General features: G+C 45.1%; 1 protein-coding gene across 2 annotated transcripts in view; it reads left to right on the forward strand.

Annotated features, from left to right (window-relative positions):
* PLEKHD1 (pleckstrin homology and coiled-coil domain containing D1) overlaps window positions 1–16445 on the forward strand; it is a 31903-nt gene extending 15458 nt beyond the window's left edge. For both annotated transcript variants that reach the window (XM_085062162.1, XM_085062163.1), the window contains 9 exons: window positions 1220–1311; window positions 4111–4163; window positions 6221–6315; window positions 7269–7362; window positions 8703–8881; window positions 9401–9533; window positions 11349–11493; window positions 13387–13536; window positions 13935–16445. In XM_085062162.1, coding sequence (XP_084918288.1) covers window positions 1220–1311; window positions 4111–4163; window positions 6221–6315; window positions 7269–7362; window positions 8703–8881; window positions 9401–9533; window positions 11349–11493; window positions 13387–13536; window positions 13935–14095 — 1102 coding nt within the window. In that variant the 3' untranslated portion in view covers window positions 14096–16445. The remainder of the gene's footprint in view (window positions 1–1219; window positions 1312–4110; window positions 4164–6220; window positions 6316–7268; window positions 7363–8702; window positions 8882–9400; window positions 9534–11348; window positions 11494–13386; window positions 13537–13934) is intronic.
* Window positions 16446–17578: the final 1133 nt, after the last annotated feature.

The raw sequence follows: 17578 nt of genomic DNA on the forward strand, positions 1-17578 counted from the left end.
ATTTGTCTGGCTTTTATAAGAGACAATGTACAGGTTGCCTTGAAATAAGAGATTGCCAAATTAACAGTTTCCAAAAAGCTACAATTTCAAATAGTTCACAAAGAGGCCTAGTACAGGAAGCTTTACAGATATTTAATATTAATAAGATCCCTTTGGATTTAACAAAGATGGCAACATTTCTGGGCAACAATTGCTGTTCCTTTATGCACATCTGTATAAACAGATTGGGATAAATTTTATGTATGTTTTAATGTTATGCATTTTATATGTGTAGATTTGTTTTTCTAATTAAACATGAATAGAAGTGAGCAGCAAACTCCATTTCTGGTTCTATTTTGATTTGTGTGTCCTTGTCCTTGGTGTTTAATATCTGTATTAAAGCCTGTCTTGTCTGTCAACTTAATAATGGATATCTGCTCCACAGGCCCTTTTAGTAGCTTGGCTTCATAAAGTATTTAAGAGACCTTGAGATCCTCTGGCCAATGGTCCTACAAAATAAGGTGCTCTTTGGGTATGCCTGCTTCCTTTAACATTCCCTATTTGCCAGCATCTTGCGTGGCTTTTACCTCTGGTTTTCATTGTTGGGGAAAAGCACTTGACTCACAGTGTAGGACCAGACACCAAGTCCTAGTGGCTTACAGCTTTAGCAGAGGAGGGATTGATTGGTTCCAGGATGGATGAGGGATACCAGAAAGACTGAAGGTAGAAGGCCATGGGATGGATTCAAGAAACGGTTGAAGTCTGAAGGGGAAAAGTGACTCTAAGAGCAAAATGTTTGAAAGGCTGCAGAGGACAATGTCACTGGCAGTGGGAAGTTATTAGAGTTAAAAGCTAAAGTCTGGTTCTACAGTCTGTCATTTAAAGGGCTCCAGGTACATCCTGTTGCAATTGGAGGCTGTGGATGTGTTGGATTGGTCTTGAGACCCTTAAAATTAAGCTCAGTGTAGAAATCTCCAAAACACTGGAAAAAACATTTGAATAGCTGTGAGGTATTCACATAAAGCTCATGTATTAAAAAAAAGAAAAACCAAAGAAACCCTGACTACCAGGGAAATTTCTCCAATGCATCTGTGGAGAAAAATTCTAGAGAATCACTGTCCCAACTGATGAGAATCTACATGTTTGATTTCCCTGGTAGTTTGCTAGGCTGAGTCCCCTGTCCTAGTCTGTGGGACCCTTAGCTCTCTTACATTGCCTGCTTTGTGTCTGCTCTCCCTAGGACCTGGAGGAATGCCCAGCTGGGAGAAGCCATGATTGAGAGCCTGGAAGCTCAAGGACTACAGCTGGCCAAGGAGAAACAGGAATATTTAGGTAGGAAACTCTTACTTTGAAAAGCCATAAATGCCAAAATAGTTTTCTTTTACTGGAGTTGTCAGTGTAGTCAAGCCAAGCAGCTGCAGGTTTTCACTGGATGAAGCTTTTGAGTAGCAAGCAACTGAAATTCAGGTCTGAAGGGAGTCAAAACACGCAGAAGTTAAGGTGGGATCTGAACATCTGTGTGAAGTGTGAAGGAGGAATGTGCTTTGGCCAACATACTGCAGTCCTGCAGCTCCTCATGGCTCATCTGTGCAAACATTTGCCACCCCTGAGACGTTTGGATGTGCTGGTTTCAGCTGCACACAGGCAAACAGACAATACCTTTGTCCCCCTGAATCACACAGGACTGATACTTTTGAGGCTGGTCACAGCTTTTCGTGCATGAGTTTTCTTCACCTAGCTGGTGGGTTTTGTTTTTTTTTCTTACTCTACCTAGTCTTTGTGTTTCCTCACACTATTCATATCAGAAGTGGGAGCATTTACATGGGCTTGTTTGAGGTGTCTAATGGCAGTGGCTAACTTGTCAGTGCTCTCTCTGTAGACAGTGGAGAGAGAACAGTTGCTCCAGGTGAACACAAAATAACTTAGGTATGAAGAGAGGTAGGTTATCTAGTCCAATTCCCTACTCAGGAACTGGTCTCTGGGTGGCCTGGTGCCTTGGATGCCCTGACTGCCTTGGGAGGTCCAATTGTCTCTTCCCCACATTGCCTATAGCAAGAGCCAAGGGAGAATAGCCATTTTAACCCAGATGCCCTCTAAGTTAGAGCACTCCCCAGGTCTAGCAGTCCTGTTGACCTGGGAGCTGCTGGTTACTTGTGTGGGCCCAGTGACTTGTCTGGAGAGTCATCTGCTTTGAACAACAGCAGGAATTTGAGTCCTTCAGGTTGGTGATGCCTTGAGCAGGGGCTCATAGTATCTACTCCTAATCATTGAGCCACTGGAGGAATCATGAGGAGCTTTTTGCATTTCTGCATCCATGCTGATCAGGGCTGACCTCAGTATATGGTCTCACATGTAACAGTGATCATAACTCAAGTATCAAAGCATGTTCATCCTGGCCATCTGAGCACCACTCACACACATGATGTGATGGATGAGCTTGGACGTGAGGCAGGAAGGGAGAAGTGGTTCCACACATGAGAAAAGAATAACAGGGGATGCTGAGAGGAGGACCTGAAGGGACAGAAACAAAGGGAAAATTAGAAACAGGAAAGTTTTGTCGAAACATTATTTTTGAACCACCAGAGCAAACTAAAGGGCTTAAAAGACTAAAGAGGTCTCTAGTATGACAAAAGATAAGGTGATGGAGGAATAGAGGTATACACATTCTGTGGCGAACAGGAGATATCTGGAATATAGAATATATATGTCACTGAGTTCTTTGGTCTGTGACAAGAACATTGAGAGCTGGTCAATTGTCACAGCTGATTACTTTCTTTTGTCAGGAACTGTCTATTTCTGTATAACTGCTAAGGCTTCTGCCTCATTAGCCTTACCTTCAATGATCTGTGTCCATCCTGTAAGTTTTGAGGTCAGTCACTGTTCCTGGCAGCAGATCAAGGTTTTCTGGAGGAATACTGCTCTGGGGAATTTCCTGAATCCACACTGAGTTACCTTCCACCCAGCTGGGATCACTGTCCCACTGTCAGACATGGACTTTACAGAAGTCCATCAAATCCAGGGCTTGGGCCCCCAGGAGGGGTAGAAGAGGGAAGTTAGGAGAGCCTCTGTGTAATTACAGTGCATCTGCACTGGGTTCTGGCCAGGAGGAGGAGGGAGAGAGTGGGAAGGAAAGTGAGCAGTGGTGGTCAGAGCTTTGGTAATGTAACTATTTCTCTGGCACCAGGAGCCCTGCCCTGGGCAGGAGGTAGAGGTTTGCATTCCCCCTAGCAGTAGTAATCCTGCCAGCAATAGGAACCTTGTCAGGTCCTCAGCACCAGGGAAACATGTAGCATCCCACTCGCCTGGCATGAGGAAGATAAAAGTGCTGCAGTGAATCTGCCCCTGCTCCCGTGGCAGCTGGATGGCAGGGCTGAGAGCAAAATCTGAGGCTTGACCATGAGGAGTGTTCTCATCTGAGTTCCTGTAAGTGTGGCTAAGAGCTGCCCCAGGCACAGCCTTTGAGCTTAGAGCCTAGCACAGCATGGGTGCATCAGGCTGCAGGGTGACGGCCAGAGCACAGCCTCTGGTGGGTATGTGGCTTCAGTGGACAAGAGCAACTGATGTTGAGGGGAACTGCTCCATACAGCAAAAGTTCAGTGGCTAAGTTAGGGAATTGATTTCTGGGCTTGGCTGGGACATTCCAAGGTGACAGCAGGGAGTTGGCAGTGCTGCCCAGAGGGCCAAGGAGAGGATGATGCTAGGTAGGTGAGGATGTGGTGCTGAGCTGCTAGAAAACTGACTGTTGCTACATGTTGTGTGAACCTCTGCGGTCACTTAACCTTTCTAGGCCTTGTTCTTTATCTTTGAAGCAGATATAAGAATATTTTACTGACTCAGTTAGAGGTCAGTAAAGGTTGGTTCATTAATACTCTTTAAGAACATTGAGAGGAAACCATAGAAGGAGTACAAAGCAATGTGATTGTTTAGTCTATTAAGTTATTTGGCGGGAGGGAAGTTATAGAACATCCCATTAGTGCCATCTCAGCCTTTGGACCCTCCCAGACAGATACACACAGAGGAGTAGGAAATGCTGCATTTTCAAGCTTCAAAAAGTCAGTGCTTCTTGTTTGTAAATATCCCAAGGTTATAAAATCCTTTTCTCTGTGGTTGGACTTTTTTGTGTGCTTGCAGATAAACTAATGGAAGAAACAGAAGAGCTATGTCTGCAGAGGGAGCAAAAAGAGGTGAGTGTTTATCACAAGCCAATTTCCTTCAACTGCCATGTGGCAGGACTGGGAGGTTGGGAGTTGTTGGTTTGAAGGCATATTAGTGTTCTGGGAGAGAGGCTTGTGGAGGCACAAGAGTCTCCAGCCAACCTCTGGACCCTGGGGATGAAGAGAGGAATAAGACCTGTGCCATGAGATGGGTCATGGAGCTCTATCCCTGCTCCCTTTCCCGGTTACTTTCCATGCAGAGTGCTTGTGATTATGTCTCCAGGAAGACGAGGGAGGAAGATCAAATGAAATTCATACTCACTGGATTGAATTACTCAGTTGTTATTTGACAGATTCAAGAAGACTGTGGCAATTAAGACCAGTCTCCACAGCCAGAAAGCAAGTAAACAGACCTGACATTGTTCTAGCATAGAGATACCATTGTGAGAAACAAGGAGCACAAAAAACAAGGTGGTTTGTTCTTTGGACACACCAGAGATGGGGAGAATAATAAATGTTGCACTAGGGAAAAATCAAGAGAGCACTCTCTTAGATGTGATTATTATACCTTAATTTACCTTACAATAGAATGGTTTGGGTTGGAGGGGACCTTAAATATCATCTCGTTCCAGCCCCTCTGCCATGGACAGGGACATCTTTCACTAGAGCAGGTTGTTTTATCAAGTTTATAATTACTTTCCAAATATTAATAACTTACACTTAATATAATAAAAGTAGCACATTCTCATGTTTACACCAAATCTCTACTGATTTTTATAGCACCATCATAAAATCATGGCAAGATAGCTGTGCAAATGGATTGTCCTATTACAGTATAGAAAAATGTGCATAGATCTAGAGCACCATGTTACAACCCTGCAAAGGGCCTCATGCTCTTTTCCAGTTAATCCAAAATGACTGTTGCCTCGCCTTAGGAAAATATGGCAGTGCTGACCTAGACTTTTCAAACCCATTTTTTTTGCTTGCATACATTTCTGGTGAGCTAAAATCCAAAGGTGGGTTTGCAGGGATATATCCCCCTCTGGTGAGGTAGCCTCACCTCTGCTGCACAGCCCTCAGCCACGGGGAGGGAAATGTCTGAAGATCCCAGAAAAAATCTCTGCTCTTCCAAAGCCATGCAGAGTAAATCCATTGCCCACAAAGAGCAGATGGGGCTGGGATAGGTTGAAGGAGTTTGGTACTGGGAAGGGCTGAATGTAGAGCTCACTGAGCTGTGCCGGTCTGACCTGCTGGGAGCCCAAGGCTTCAGAGCAGTGTCTTGGGAAAGCAGCTTGAACCATGTATCTGTACCATGGAGCAGGAGTCTTATTATGAATTTATCCAGTGTCAGTGCTGTTTTGTGACTGGCATGTGCCTATAGCAGGAGTTCTGCGCAGCAGCTATGGCTGCAAGGGAAGCTGAAAGCAAGAGGGACCCTGGCTGAATTTTGGTCCTGTCTTTTTCCATCTGCAGTAGGTCTCAGCGCAACTGCATCCTCTAGACTGTGGGAAGAGACTGTTTCACTGCTTGAAGGACAGTTTGTGCTATATGCTGCTCTCTTAGCAGGGTTTTGTCTGCACAGAGATAGTGACAGGCTGATTTAACAGCGCAAAGCTGTAACTGAATGATTTGTGTTTTCTTGCCCCAGTGGGGGTGGGAAGCAAGCCTGAGCTGGCAGAAGTATCACACTTGAGGCACAGAAATTCTGGTGCCGCTACATTCTGGGGCTGTCTGGGCTTTCTGTACCTGCATGCATGGGTGCCCGAAAATGGTACATACAAGTGAGTCCAGTATCCCCAGGGAGTTTTGGACCTTCTGTATATATATGTCTGAGCTGACCTGTGCAGGGAGTATCTGGGATTTCCAGTTGCTTGGTAGCCTGGCTGGGACTTCTGGATGTCTGAAAATCCTCAGCCAGCCTCAAATCCTTCTAATTGCCCCTGGACAAAAGTGTGGTGGAATTTGACACCCTGTGGCTCTACACAGCTTGAGTTAAATGCCATGCTAAAAGTCCCAGGCATTGTTAACAGGGAAGCTTTTCCTAGCTGTGTTGGCAGAGTACATTTCTGTCTTCTCTTTTGGTGCAGGAACTTGAGCGTCTGAACCAGATCCTGGAAGCAGAGAAGCAGCGTTTTGAAGAGGTGGTGCGGGAGCTGCGGCTGGAGCAGGAGGAGATCAGACGGTATGGCAGCAGACGCTGCAGGACAGCAAAAGGACACAAACTCCCGCAGCGGGCAAAAGCGCCACCATGGTGGTGAATCAAAACAGTCTATAAAATCCACCTATTTTGTGCATATAGGAAGGAGATGCTACATTGACCAAAACAGGAATGGTTGTTGGCTCTTTATCTGTATTTGTTATTTCTTGTGTGACCAATAGAATACAACTTAGTTTCATTTTGCACTCAGGGCTCCAGCAATTTATTTTCAAAGGGCTGGGACATGAGCAAACCCCAGATTAGTTAGGGTAGCATGGCAATGGATGGGTGCAAGAGAGGATTTCAGAGAGGCAATTAGTTCAATTGACTGAGCAGCCATGTGGAGTCCAGACATCTGTATCTGGTTTTCCACCATCAGCTGAATGACACTATGTGTATGATGATGTTGCCTCACATAGAATAGTTTTGTCATTTTAAAAGTTGACTATGAAAAATATGAGCAGCAAATTTAGAAAGAAAATTTAGAAAGAAAAAGATCCAAGTGCTTTGCACTGAGTGTTGAAAGGGCACTTTTTGCTATCATGCTCTTTTTTTTTCCTTTTTTCCCCTAAATAACGTCAGAAAAACCAGTGGGATTTTGCAAACCATTTTTGTTCTCATAAGCCTGCTTCAGCTTAGATGTGACTGCTCTGTCTGAGCTCTTTCATTTGCAACCATGGCTGTTCCCTTGCTAGAGGACTACAGTAACTATTGGGTTGGGTTTGATGATCAGGAGGCACAGTGAAGTTCCTGGATGCCCACAGTGTGTCCAAGGCATGATGTGATGTTTCCTGACAAGATCCTGGCTCTCCAGGACTGCCCACACCAACCGATGGTTGCAGGTCCTGCACCAGGAGACCCACAGCCTGCGCAGCTTGAGCGCGGTCTGTGGGGCTGTTGTTCCCCTGCAATAGCTGTCACCCTTTTTGCCTCTTTAGGGAGCTGGAGCTCACAGCCCGCTCCCTTAAAGGAGTGGAGGAAGAAAAGAAAGAGTTGCGAAGTCTGACACAGTCCTTACAGAACACCCTAGAGGTGAGTGACCACTCCTCCCCTCTGAGTGACAGCATTTTGGTGTGAAAGCAATGCTGTCCCATGGAATGAATCCAGTGTCTGCTAATACCAGAGTTGAAGTGCTGTACAGATTAACAGGTTCATTTGGCAGCTGATATGAACACCAAAATCCCCTGCAGAAAAGCATGAGAAATTACACAGAGCACAGCTGAACCAAGATTTTCTCAGCAGTACCAGGTCATGTGATGGTAGGACAATAACCATAGTAAGTTGTAGTTTGGGAAGCTTAGGTGGAACACTAGGGAGAGACTTTTCACCAGATGGAAGGCAGGCAGTAGGAGAGGCTGAGGAACCTTCATTGTAAATGGTTTTCACAACTGGACTGTAGACAGCTACAGCTCACCATATCATGCTGTGCTGACGGACTGGCTCTGAAGAGCAGGCTGGACAAGAGCTTACTTGAGGGTCCCTTCCAGCCAACATGACTGTACAGCTGAAAGAGATTTCTGAGCATTTTTATTTTTTTTAACTGCAGATCCCCTACATTCTGGTGGAATTTGGAGCAGCAGAGGGACATTCTTTGCTCACAGAAGGGAGCATGGTTCCCAAGGGAACATGGGAATCTAGGAAACAGAGTCTTGATGTATTAGAATCTTTCCTTTTCGGTGGATTTGTGGAAAGCGTCTTTTCTAAATGTATATTGTTTGTGAAATTTCCACACAGTTGGCCTTCTAAAGCTGCAAGGTCATCCTTAATGTTTGTGTCAGATCCTACAAATTTGTCCAAAAATCTGTTCCTTTGAGTTCTTCTCCTTGTCCACAGTTATGGGTATGAAAAAAGAACTGGAAAGCTATGGCAGTACTGCTCCTGCCCTAATTGCACATTGGGCTGAACACTTCATAGGCAAGCAGCGTGTGTCCTGTGTCTGCACAGGATGTCTGCACCAGATGTGTCCTGTTGTCCGCAGTTAGAAGTACCACAGGGGGGGTGCCTCCAGCTCCCACTAAGGAGCAAGCCAAGCAGGGAAGGCAGGGAAGCTGCCTGCATCTGTGATACACAGAGAAGCACAAGATTCCAGTCCCTGAGCTGTGTCCTTACTAGCATACCATATCAAAGGAGCCTGCAGGTTCACCCCCTTTGTGGCAAAGGCTATGGTGAAGGCTTGCTCCTCATGAAGCAGGTATGAAATGAAACCCAAATTTTGTTATTCCTGTGTTTAACCTGAATGAGGCATGTGGATGTAAGGATGGAGGGACTCAGTAAGAAAGAACCAGGCAGGATCAGGAGAGTTAGACTTGGCTAACGCTAACGTTCGAAACGTTAGACCTGGCTGATACTCACAATCTCTGTGCTTCTTCAAGGAGCTCTCCCTGGAGAAACAACAAATGCTGGAGATGTTGAAAGAAAATGAGAGCCAGATCCCACCTCCAACCAGCCCCAGCAAGGAGCAAAGCCCCATCTGGGGACTGCACTGCAGCCTGCGACAGATAGAAGAGAAGATGCAGCAACTTCTGCAGGAGAAACTCCTGGCAGAGAAAAGGTGAAATGGGGAAAGAGGACACTTCTGTCCTGCTCAGACTTGATGGTGCCAAAAGACATGACTGCCTGCTGACTTGCTTTTTGGTTGCCAGCACCAGATAAGTCTGGAAGCTTGTCTGGTTCCCATGGCAGGAGTTCAGGTTACAAATGCTTCAAAGCAGACAGAGCAAGGCAGGGGAGCTGAACTTGTTCCCAGTAGGGCCTGCTCCTTTCAAACTAGGACTTGGGCACATGAAGGTGTTCATGGCCTGTCCATAAGGAGTGTTTGGTGTTCCTGGACCTCATTTGGGAGCTGAGAATGTTCCATTCAAGAACATTCTTGGACACTGGTGGACACACCTGGCTTTCTCCAGCAATGCCTGTGTTATTGGAGTGGAGCACACAGTGCTCCTGTTAGTGTCTCTTTGCTCTGGGCAGCCAGGAAGTTAGGCATGTCCCATCGCAATACTGAGCTCTTTTCCCTCCTGTGAGTGGTGCTGGGGTGGGAATGGTCATCTTTCTTTGCTGTGCCATTCACCAGGATGAAGGAGAATGAAGAGCGCTCCCGAGCACTGGAGGAGGAGAGGGAGTTTTACTCTTCCCAGTCGCAAGCACTGCAGAACTCACTCTCGGAGCTGACTGCAGAGAAACAGCAGGCAGAGAGAGACCTCAAGGTATCCCCTGCATATGTTGCATATTGCTGTCCCTGGGCCCAGAGTGCTCCCATCTTCCCTTTCAGTTTGCTCCCTATCAAGCCAAACTTTTGGTTTTATTTAGTTTTCACATTGTGGTCACAAATCTTCATTAGCTTTGCTCCAGGTTTCCAACTGTATCCTGGGCTTCATCCAAAGTGGTGTGGCTGGCAGGGTGAAGGAGGTTATTCTGTCTCTCTGCTCTGCTCTGCTCTGCTCTGCTCTGCTCTGGTGAGACTCCACCTGGAGTGCTGCATCCAGCCATGGAAGGACAGTGACCTGTTGGAGTGAGCACAGAGTAGGACCAGCAAGGTGCTCAGAGGGCTGGAGCATCTCTCCTGTGAAGACAGGCTGAGAGAGTTGGTGCTGTTTGGCCTAGAGAAGGCTCTGAGAAGGAAACCTTATAGCACTTCCAGTGCCTAAAGGTGTCTACAAGAGAGCTGGAGAGGGAATTTCTGCAAGGGCGTGTAGTGATAGGACAGATGGGATTCAAACTGAATCAACAGGCTTCAAACTGAAAGAGGAGAGGTTCAGGTTAGGTATTGGAAAGAAATTCTTTACTGTGAGGGTGGTGAAGCACTGAAACAAGTTGCTCAGAGAAGCTGTGGATGTTCCATCCCTGGAAGTGTTCAGGACTGGGTTGCATGGAGTTCTGAGCAACCTGGTCTAGTGAAAAGTATCCCATGGCTGAGGGGCTGAGATGAGATGATCTTTGAGGTCCCTTCCAACCCAAAACACTATGATATCATGGTAACACATGAAGTTGCCATCTTATATCTATGCAGCACTACTATTTATTTTCATATTCTGAAGCCTGATTAATCAGTTCAGTACAAGTCTTTTAGTTTGTTAGTGTGAAAGCATTATCTATAGCCAGAGGGAAGCCGAAAAAGTAAAAGAGGAAAGTAGACACAATCAAGAATAAAGAAGATTTGAAAGAACTGCTAATATGTACATTGCAGAGCTGAGCAGACATCTTTCCTCCTCATTTGTGCTTAGAAAACCAACCTGAAAATTTTAAAATCATCAGTAACCTCTGCAGGAACTTGGGTTCAAAAGCAGAGGAATTCGGCTGAGGGACCAGCCCTCCTTTGTAACAGACAATACATTAATCTATGCAAAGGTAATTGGACAAAGTATGATATCTTATTTAAATCTAAATAATGTAAAAGTTGTGTTAATAATTGATTGTTTGACACTCAACGTCCTTATACAAATATTTTGTCAAAAAACCGCAAAACCCTCAGTTCTTATTTTTTCTGCATCTCCAAAATTTTCTTCTCCTGTAACCTTCTGCTTGGCCAAATGAAAGCTAAGTTGACCTAAGCTGTGTAGTCTTTCTCATTTGCTAAACTAGGACTGTATTTCTAACTTCTCTTGTGTTTTGTTTCTGAAACTAAGCACTGTACACCCCTTTGTGGGAACTGACTGGCTTTATCTCAAGTCTGTCTCAGCTGGAATGATGTCCTTCTGTTCCTGCTCAGCTGCAAGTACTTGCATTAGCACAAATTCATGTGTTGAAATACCATCTCTGATTCCATATGGTTTATATAAGGGGAGAAAAACTGTGAAAAATGAAGTCAGAGTAAAGAAAAATTACTAAAATAGCCTGTACTTCACATTCAGATTTTGTCTGAAGACATGAGGAACAACTTTTATGTTGCCTTGCAATATTTCTAAGGATTTTCATCACCGTTATCTTTTCACTTGCATCCATGGCAAATCCCTCACAGACCTTGTGAGTTATGATTATTGAGAAGCAGACTGGTTTTCAGCAATTCTTATTTTCTTCTTCAGGCTGAGGTGAAGGTACGCATGGATCTGGAGAGGAGACTGAGAGAAGCTGAGGAAGCATTACAGAGCTTGGAGCAAGGCTTAAATTCTCTGAATTGCAACAAGGAGAAAGAGAAGAAGATGAAAGCAGATGTCAGCAACTTGAGAAGTTAGTCATCCATCCTCTCTACTGATGAACAAACTTAAGAGGGGAAATATTTCTACCCATCTTCCCGGACGCAAAAAGAAGATTCTAAATTAGCACAGCTGCACATAATGTGCTCTCCTAACTTCTCCACCACACCTCCCCTTTGAGGAGCTGTAATGTGCTATGCAGGCAGTTGGTGTTTTACCCTCAAAGGAGGTTGAAATTATTCCAGCCTTCTCTGTTGGGTGGAAGACAAACCTAGAGATGAGCAAATACTTTCCAAAATGTTAAACTGGGAAGCTGTGGCAGAGCTATAAAGACTGACTAGGTTTGAGTTATAAAGAGTCCTCTGATTCCCCTCAAGGCTTTATTTTCTCAACCTTGGTTACAAGAATATCACCAGCTGAGGGAGGCCTGTGGTTGCTGTAGCAATGTGCTGGTAGGTGACCCAGCAGGTGAAGTTTGTATCTTTACTCAGAGCTGAATCACAGCATCAGCCCAGCACTACAGTCCATAGATCAGGTGTAAGGCTCATGTTCCTCACAGGTTATCCATTTCTTTGCCTTTTTTTTTGGTTTGTTTGTTTTGGGTTTTTGGGTTTGGTCTTTTTGGGTTCTCTTGGGGTGCGTTACTCTGGCATTTGGCTTGAGTCAGGCTTGGGAACTGGCATTAGCAGCTTCAGTTGAGGGAAGTCTTGCTTATTTTCCATGCACAAGTTATAGTGCAGGGAGATGCAGTTATGAAGATGTTGTGTCTGTACAGCTAAGGCTTCATTTCAGTGAAGGGGGTCCTGTGGTTTTCTGAGCACTGTTAGGTAAATAGGGATAAATACATGTATAAATAGTTTTATATCTATTTACATATTTATAATTTTAATATATTTAAATAAAACAAGTATTATTCAGTAGTTTCTATGTAAGATTTCCAAACTGAGAAAAACAGGCATGATTTCTGAGCTTCATCCCACTGGCTCAGAGCCATGGTAAGAAAACAGAGCTAAAGTAGATGTGTTGAGCTCAGCATTCAAGTAGAGCTTCACAGGGCATAAGTGAGTAACTGGTAATGAATGTCTCCTGATATTTTCAACCTTAGATTTTGGGGGATATTTTCTTCAAGACAGTAAAAATGTACTGATGAGCAGAGCACTAGAGAAAATAAGGGACCAGCAACATTTCTCTTAACATGAGTTCCAGCACAGATTGCCTCAGTATTTCCAAGTGGTTCCTGCAGCTCTGCCCTGCCCTTTGATAGAAGTGTTTGGGCACATTAGCACATGAAGCCTTTGGACAGAAAGGGGAACTGACAGGCAGGAGGACAGCAGGACTGGAATGGCAGAAGAGATGCTGCCATTATAGACCATAATAGGGGAAAAGGGCCAGGAAAAGCAGTTGGTGTGGCAGATCAGGGCAGAATAACATCAGAGCTTGGACATGGGGCTTTGTTTGGAGCCTGTAATATATGTAACTATGTGTTAATATTTGCTATGCTGTTAAGAGATCCAGACCATGTATATGTGCCTGTGCTGGTGTTGCTAACACCTGACTTTCCCAGTTAGACTGGACTGGTTTTAGAAGTCCTTCCAAGAAAGTATGATGAGCAAGGCTTCAGAGTCGAGAAGTTTTATCACAGTATCAGAGGCTTTTGGCAGTTGAACCATGAACAGTTGTGGGAATTACTGATGTGGAATGGATGGCTGCAGTTCTTTCTAAAATTTGAGTATATGTTTGTTGGGAACTGGAAGCTTTTGTCACTTTGAAAAATATTCATTCTAAAGATATTCTGGAGCTTTATGGATTGTTGTTCATGAAGGTCATCATTACCTAGCTCAGCCCATCAACGAGTGCAGTCCCTTGTGACTGATTCATTGCTTGGAGTGTCTGTCCCATCAGTCTTACAGTGGTGTCTTCTCCCCAGAGTTCTTTGAAGAGTGCATCCGCAATGCTGAGCTGGAGGCCAAGATGCCTGTGATCATGAAGAACTCTGTGTACATCCACAAGGCTGCCACTCGCCGCATAAAGAGCTGCCGCTTCCGCTGCCGGAGAACCAGTGCTTCATGGAACGACAGTAGGTATCGGGCAGCCTCCTACTCTGTATCCTGCAGGAGTAGTTATGTGCAGACGGGGCTGACAGAGCAGTAAAGGCTGCAAATGTTGTTTGTATTTCATGTTCTTTAGTAGTAGAATGGAGCTACAGCACTATTTGGAGCTTCCTTTCCCAGAGAGCAGGCACTAAGCCTGTGTACTTGTTGCCCATTTCTTTATATATGTTGAAAGTTACATTTCTGTGATGGTCCTGGACCCCTAAGAAACATGCTTATATATGACTTCATCAGAATGCCTAATCAGAGACTGAGTTAGGCTCAGTCATGTTGATCACATGGCTCATGCACTCTTGTGAAGCTTTATCTTCAGTCTGCGTCCCTGATGGAGAGTGCTGACATTTCTGTGCTGTTCTTGTTTCAGTGAAACAGTCCCAGTCCTTCATCTTCTCACATGCAGAAGCTGAAAACATTGAGGAGTTGAAAGAAGCAGCCAAAAGACTGAGCCGGGACCAGCGCTTTAGGAAAACCATCTATCAAATCATGAGGTCGCAAAAGGATTCTGCTTCAGGGGACAAAAAGTGACTCTTCTTGGGAGGGGGCTTCTGAGCTCAACTTGCCATTCAGCTCTGCAAAAATTACAGCCTTGGGCACTAGGGTCAGAAGGGAGATTTGGCATTTGGTGGGGAAGGTGGGGGAAAGTTGTGTGTAGGCAATCCCTTCAGTTATTGGCTTTGCTTTAGTTTGAGTGCTCCCTGTAGCCTGGCAGACCTTCTCTGCTGATCACTCCAGACCTGTTTGCTTCAGCTGCTTACATTAAGCCATGTTTTGCCAAGATGCAACACTCAGTGTTAAAGTGAGCCAGAGACCGTAGCTTAGGAAGTGCCTCTTCTTCCCTTCCCTGTCTAGTCTGTCTGCCAAACACAGGTGCTTCTGAGAAAGCCCTTTATCAGTCTATGTTCCAGCTAGTGTAATCTCCTCAGCTGAACACAGCTCACCCTGTTCTGCCTGATCCCCTCTAGGAGATGGCTTGCTGCACGCCCTCAGTCTATCAGCACTTAGGTGGGGCACATTTCCTGAAGGCTGCAGCAGTCCCAGCCTCCCAAGCACAGGCAAAAGTATCAAACACAGGGCAACTTTTTGTCTTGATGCTACACCATTTCAAGCAAACAGCAGCAACACAAGGTGAAGACAACAGGAGGATGCTGTGGATTTGGGTCCAAGGACGATCATGTACCAAGAAGAGCTTATAGGTAATTCAGTGGCACTGATGCAAGCTGGAGGGAGGGTTGGATTGGGTTGACTGTGGGCAGAACATTCTGGGGCCACCTTTGCACATTTTTTGCGCTGGGACATGTAGCTGTGTCCAAATAGAGGAATATGTGCTAGAGGTGTTTTGGCTATCTATTTGTCAGTGTGAAGAAGCCTTTGACTCAGTTCTGATGGATTCCTCAACACCTCTGTAAAACAAGTTGGAGGGAGGGCAGGAAGGTGAGGACTGTCCAGCAACAAAACCCTTCAAGAATTAAACATTATCAGCAGCAAGCTGTCAGGGCTGTGGAAGTGGGGAAAGTCATCTCTGTATGTGCTGCAGTGAACAGCCTGTGGCTGAGGCGTTATACTGCTCTTTACCAGTCCTCTTAATTGCAATTCAGGCAGTCTTGGTCAAACTGGAACCTCTGTCCAGTCAAAGCTGGATGGGGAGCAGTGCTGTGAACAGCCTGTTAGAGGAGAGCTTCTCACCAGCCTCCCAATTGCTCGCCATGTGGTTATTGAAGGGGAGAATTTGGCCTGCATGTGGTCATCTTGTATGGTACAGGAGAGGAGTCACTTTGTTGTGGAGCCCCTTGCAGCCTCTCCCACCTATTTTAAGTGAGCAACTGGCTAATAATCACCCATGCTGTAGAAACAGCACTGCCTGGTGCTTATGGACCACAGGATGAGCACGCTCAGAGTGACACCCTGTTTTCTCCAGGGTATTATTTAGGAGATAAATAGACAATACAAAGGTAAATAAAGTTACCAGCAGAAGTACAGTTTGGGGTCAGGGAGTCTTAAGTGCAGATTTACTGTACCTTTCATGGCATCAGGACCCCTGAGTGTTATGGATGTGCAGTGACACCCAGGTAGTTGCTTTCTACTGTCCCAATCAGGCTGTGACAGTGTCCACTCACAGCCTTTGGCTTCTGGCCACCTACATAATTCCCTACCAATTTAGTGTTGTTCGTAGGGAGAAGTCAAGGATGAAGCTGGGAAGCAAGCCCTGGCTTACCAGCCAGAGGAGAGGGGTTAATGCTGTTTGGAGGAGCATCCTGTGACTGTGTGATGCTCCTGGATAGAATCACTCTGGTGTGACCAGAGGAAAGGCTTTGAAAGCACAGCCTGTAGTTCCCATTTCAGTCAGCTACTGACTAGCATGCTTCTGCCAGGCATTGGGAGGTTTCATCCAATCAGAGGGTCCAGCTCTGAAGGATGATGTTTTTGTGATAATAGGTGGTAGAGTAGGAGAAGATTATTTCCATCCTTCCATAGCATACCTGATCCTTCTGTGGTTTTTCTACTTGTGTTTATATGCTAGAAAGCCACAAATGAATTCTTGCTCCTACAAGGCTGAAGGACTGTGATAAAGCAATACAGAAATGGTTTTTCCCTTTGTGCTGTTCTCACATTATCTCTAGCTATTTTCCAGTTTGCAAGGGCTATATTATGTGATGCTGGAAAGGACAGAATAAAGGATAGCTAGGGAATGTATCTGTAATTCAGGCAGTTAGGAAAATCACCCTGTGGCCTGTGAATACAGCATTTTTGTTCTATTACCATCAAAGCCACAATATCAGACTCTTCAGAAGTATTATATGCAGGAGGTAGCCACATCAGGTCTTCCTTTACTGTGCATATTGACAGCAATAAATAAATAAAAGTTATGCTGACACTAGAGTGAATTCCTGTGTGTTCTTGATACACTGTCACCAAAATGATGTTAAATTGTCTCTACAGGAGTTCAAACAAATCATTGTGACACTTTCAGTTACTGCCAGTGCAGTAACTCTGCTTCACTGTGTTGTGCTACGTGCTTAACATCACCTCTCAGAAGGACTGGCTGTATGTTAAAATCTTTCACCCTTACTACCCACTTCCACTTTTAATTTGTGTATAAAGTTTAAGCAGAATGTATCAAATCTAAAGAAGAAAGCTCCCACTTGCTAACCTGAAGTCAGTGAGCAACTCTCTGTGTAACCAGCAAGATGAGCCACCTGTGAGGAGGTGCTTGCCATCAGTCATTCCCTGCTGCACAGGAATCTACTACCCTGTAATCTCCGTGGCAGAGTCAGCACTGAGCTGTGGCTATGCACCACAGCATCTTAATTATGTGACTGTCTCCTTTCAAAGGACACAGAAATTACTGATTTCAATGTTCTCTGTGTATTTTTAACGCAATGCAGTAACAGGAAGGTGGCTTAGAGAGCAACTCACCTCTGTTCAAATAACCTCCACTGGTAATCCTAGAATGCTTTCTCCTGTTGGGAAAATTGGGAATGAGGTATTAACTCCCTTTACTGAGAAGAGTTCTCTAACTTGTTCTCCTGTGTCTGAGGATAGAAGAAAATATGGGACGGTTTGCACCTTTAAGATTTCACTTCAAGAGTTGCGGAACAGCTAGACTGGCTCTGAAAAGCCTGTGGCCATTCTTCCACCGCCATTCTTCTGGGTAACATCTGGGAACTTCTATTCCCTCTGAAGACCTTCCCTGTTGTTGCTGTCAAAGACACTGTTAAATCTGAAACCTGCTGATTCTCCTCTGCATTGTCTTGGCTGCTTTTCACAGTGTGAAGGATGGCTTCTGTTAAAGGTTCAATTAACTGATTCAAGGGTTAACATCATCCTCCTTGTAAGATGCACAGGTGGTTTCAGTTCCTAGTGAAGAATAGTGGTTCCTGCTGAAGGACAGGGGTATTGCAGGTCCCCTAGTGCACACTGCCCCAAGGCTTTGCTCTTGCACAGAAGTAAATGGCAGAGAAAGGAAGGCAGCCCTAGCCCTGCTGCCCCAGTCTGTGCTGCTTCTAAAGT

This window comes from Lichenostomus cassidix, chromosome 5, assembly GCF_008360975.1.
Source record: "Lichenostomus cassidix isolate B80296 chromosome 5, HeHo_3.0, whole genome shotgun sequence".
Taxonomy (NCBI): domain Eukaryota; kingdom Metazoa; phylum Chordata; class Aves; order Passeriformes; family Meliphagidae; genus Lichenostomus; species Lichenostomus cassidix.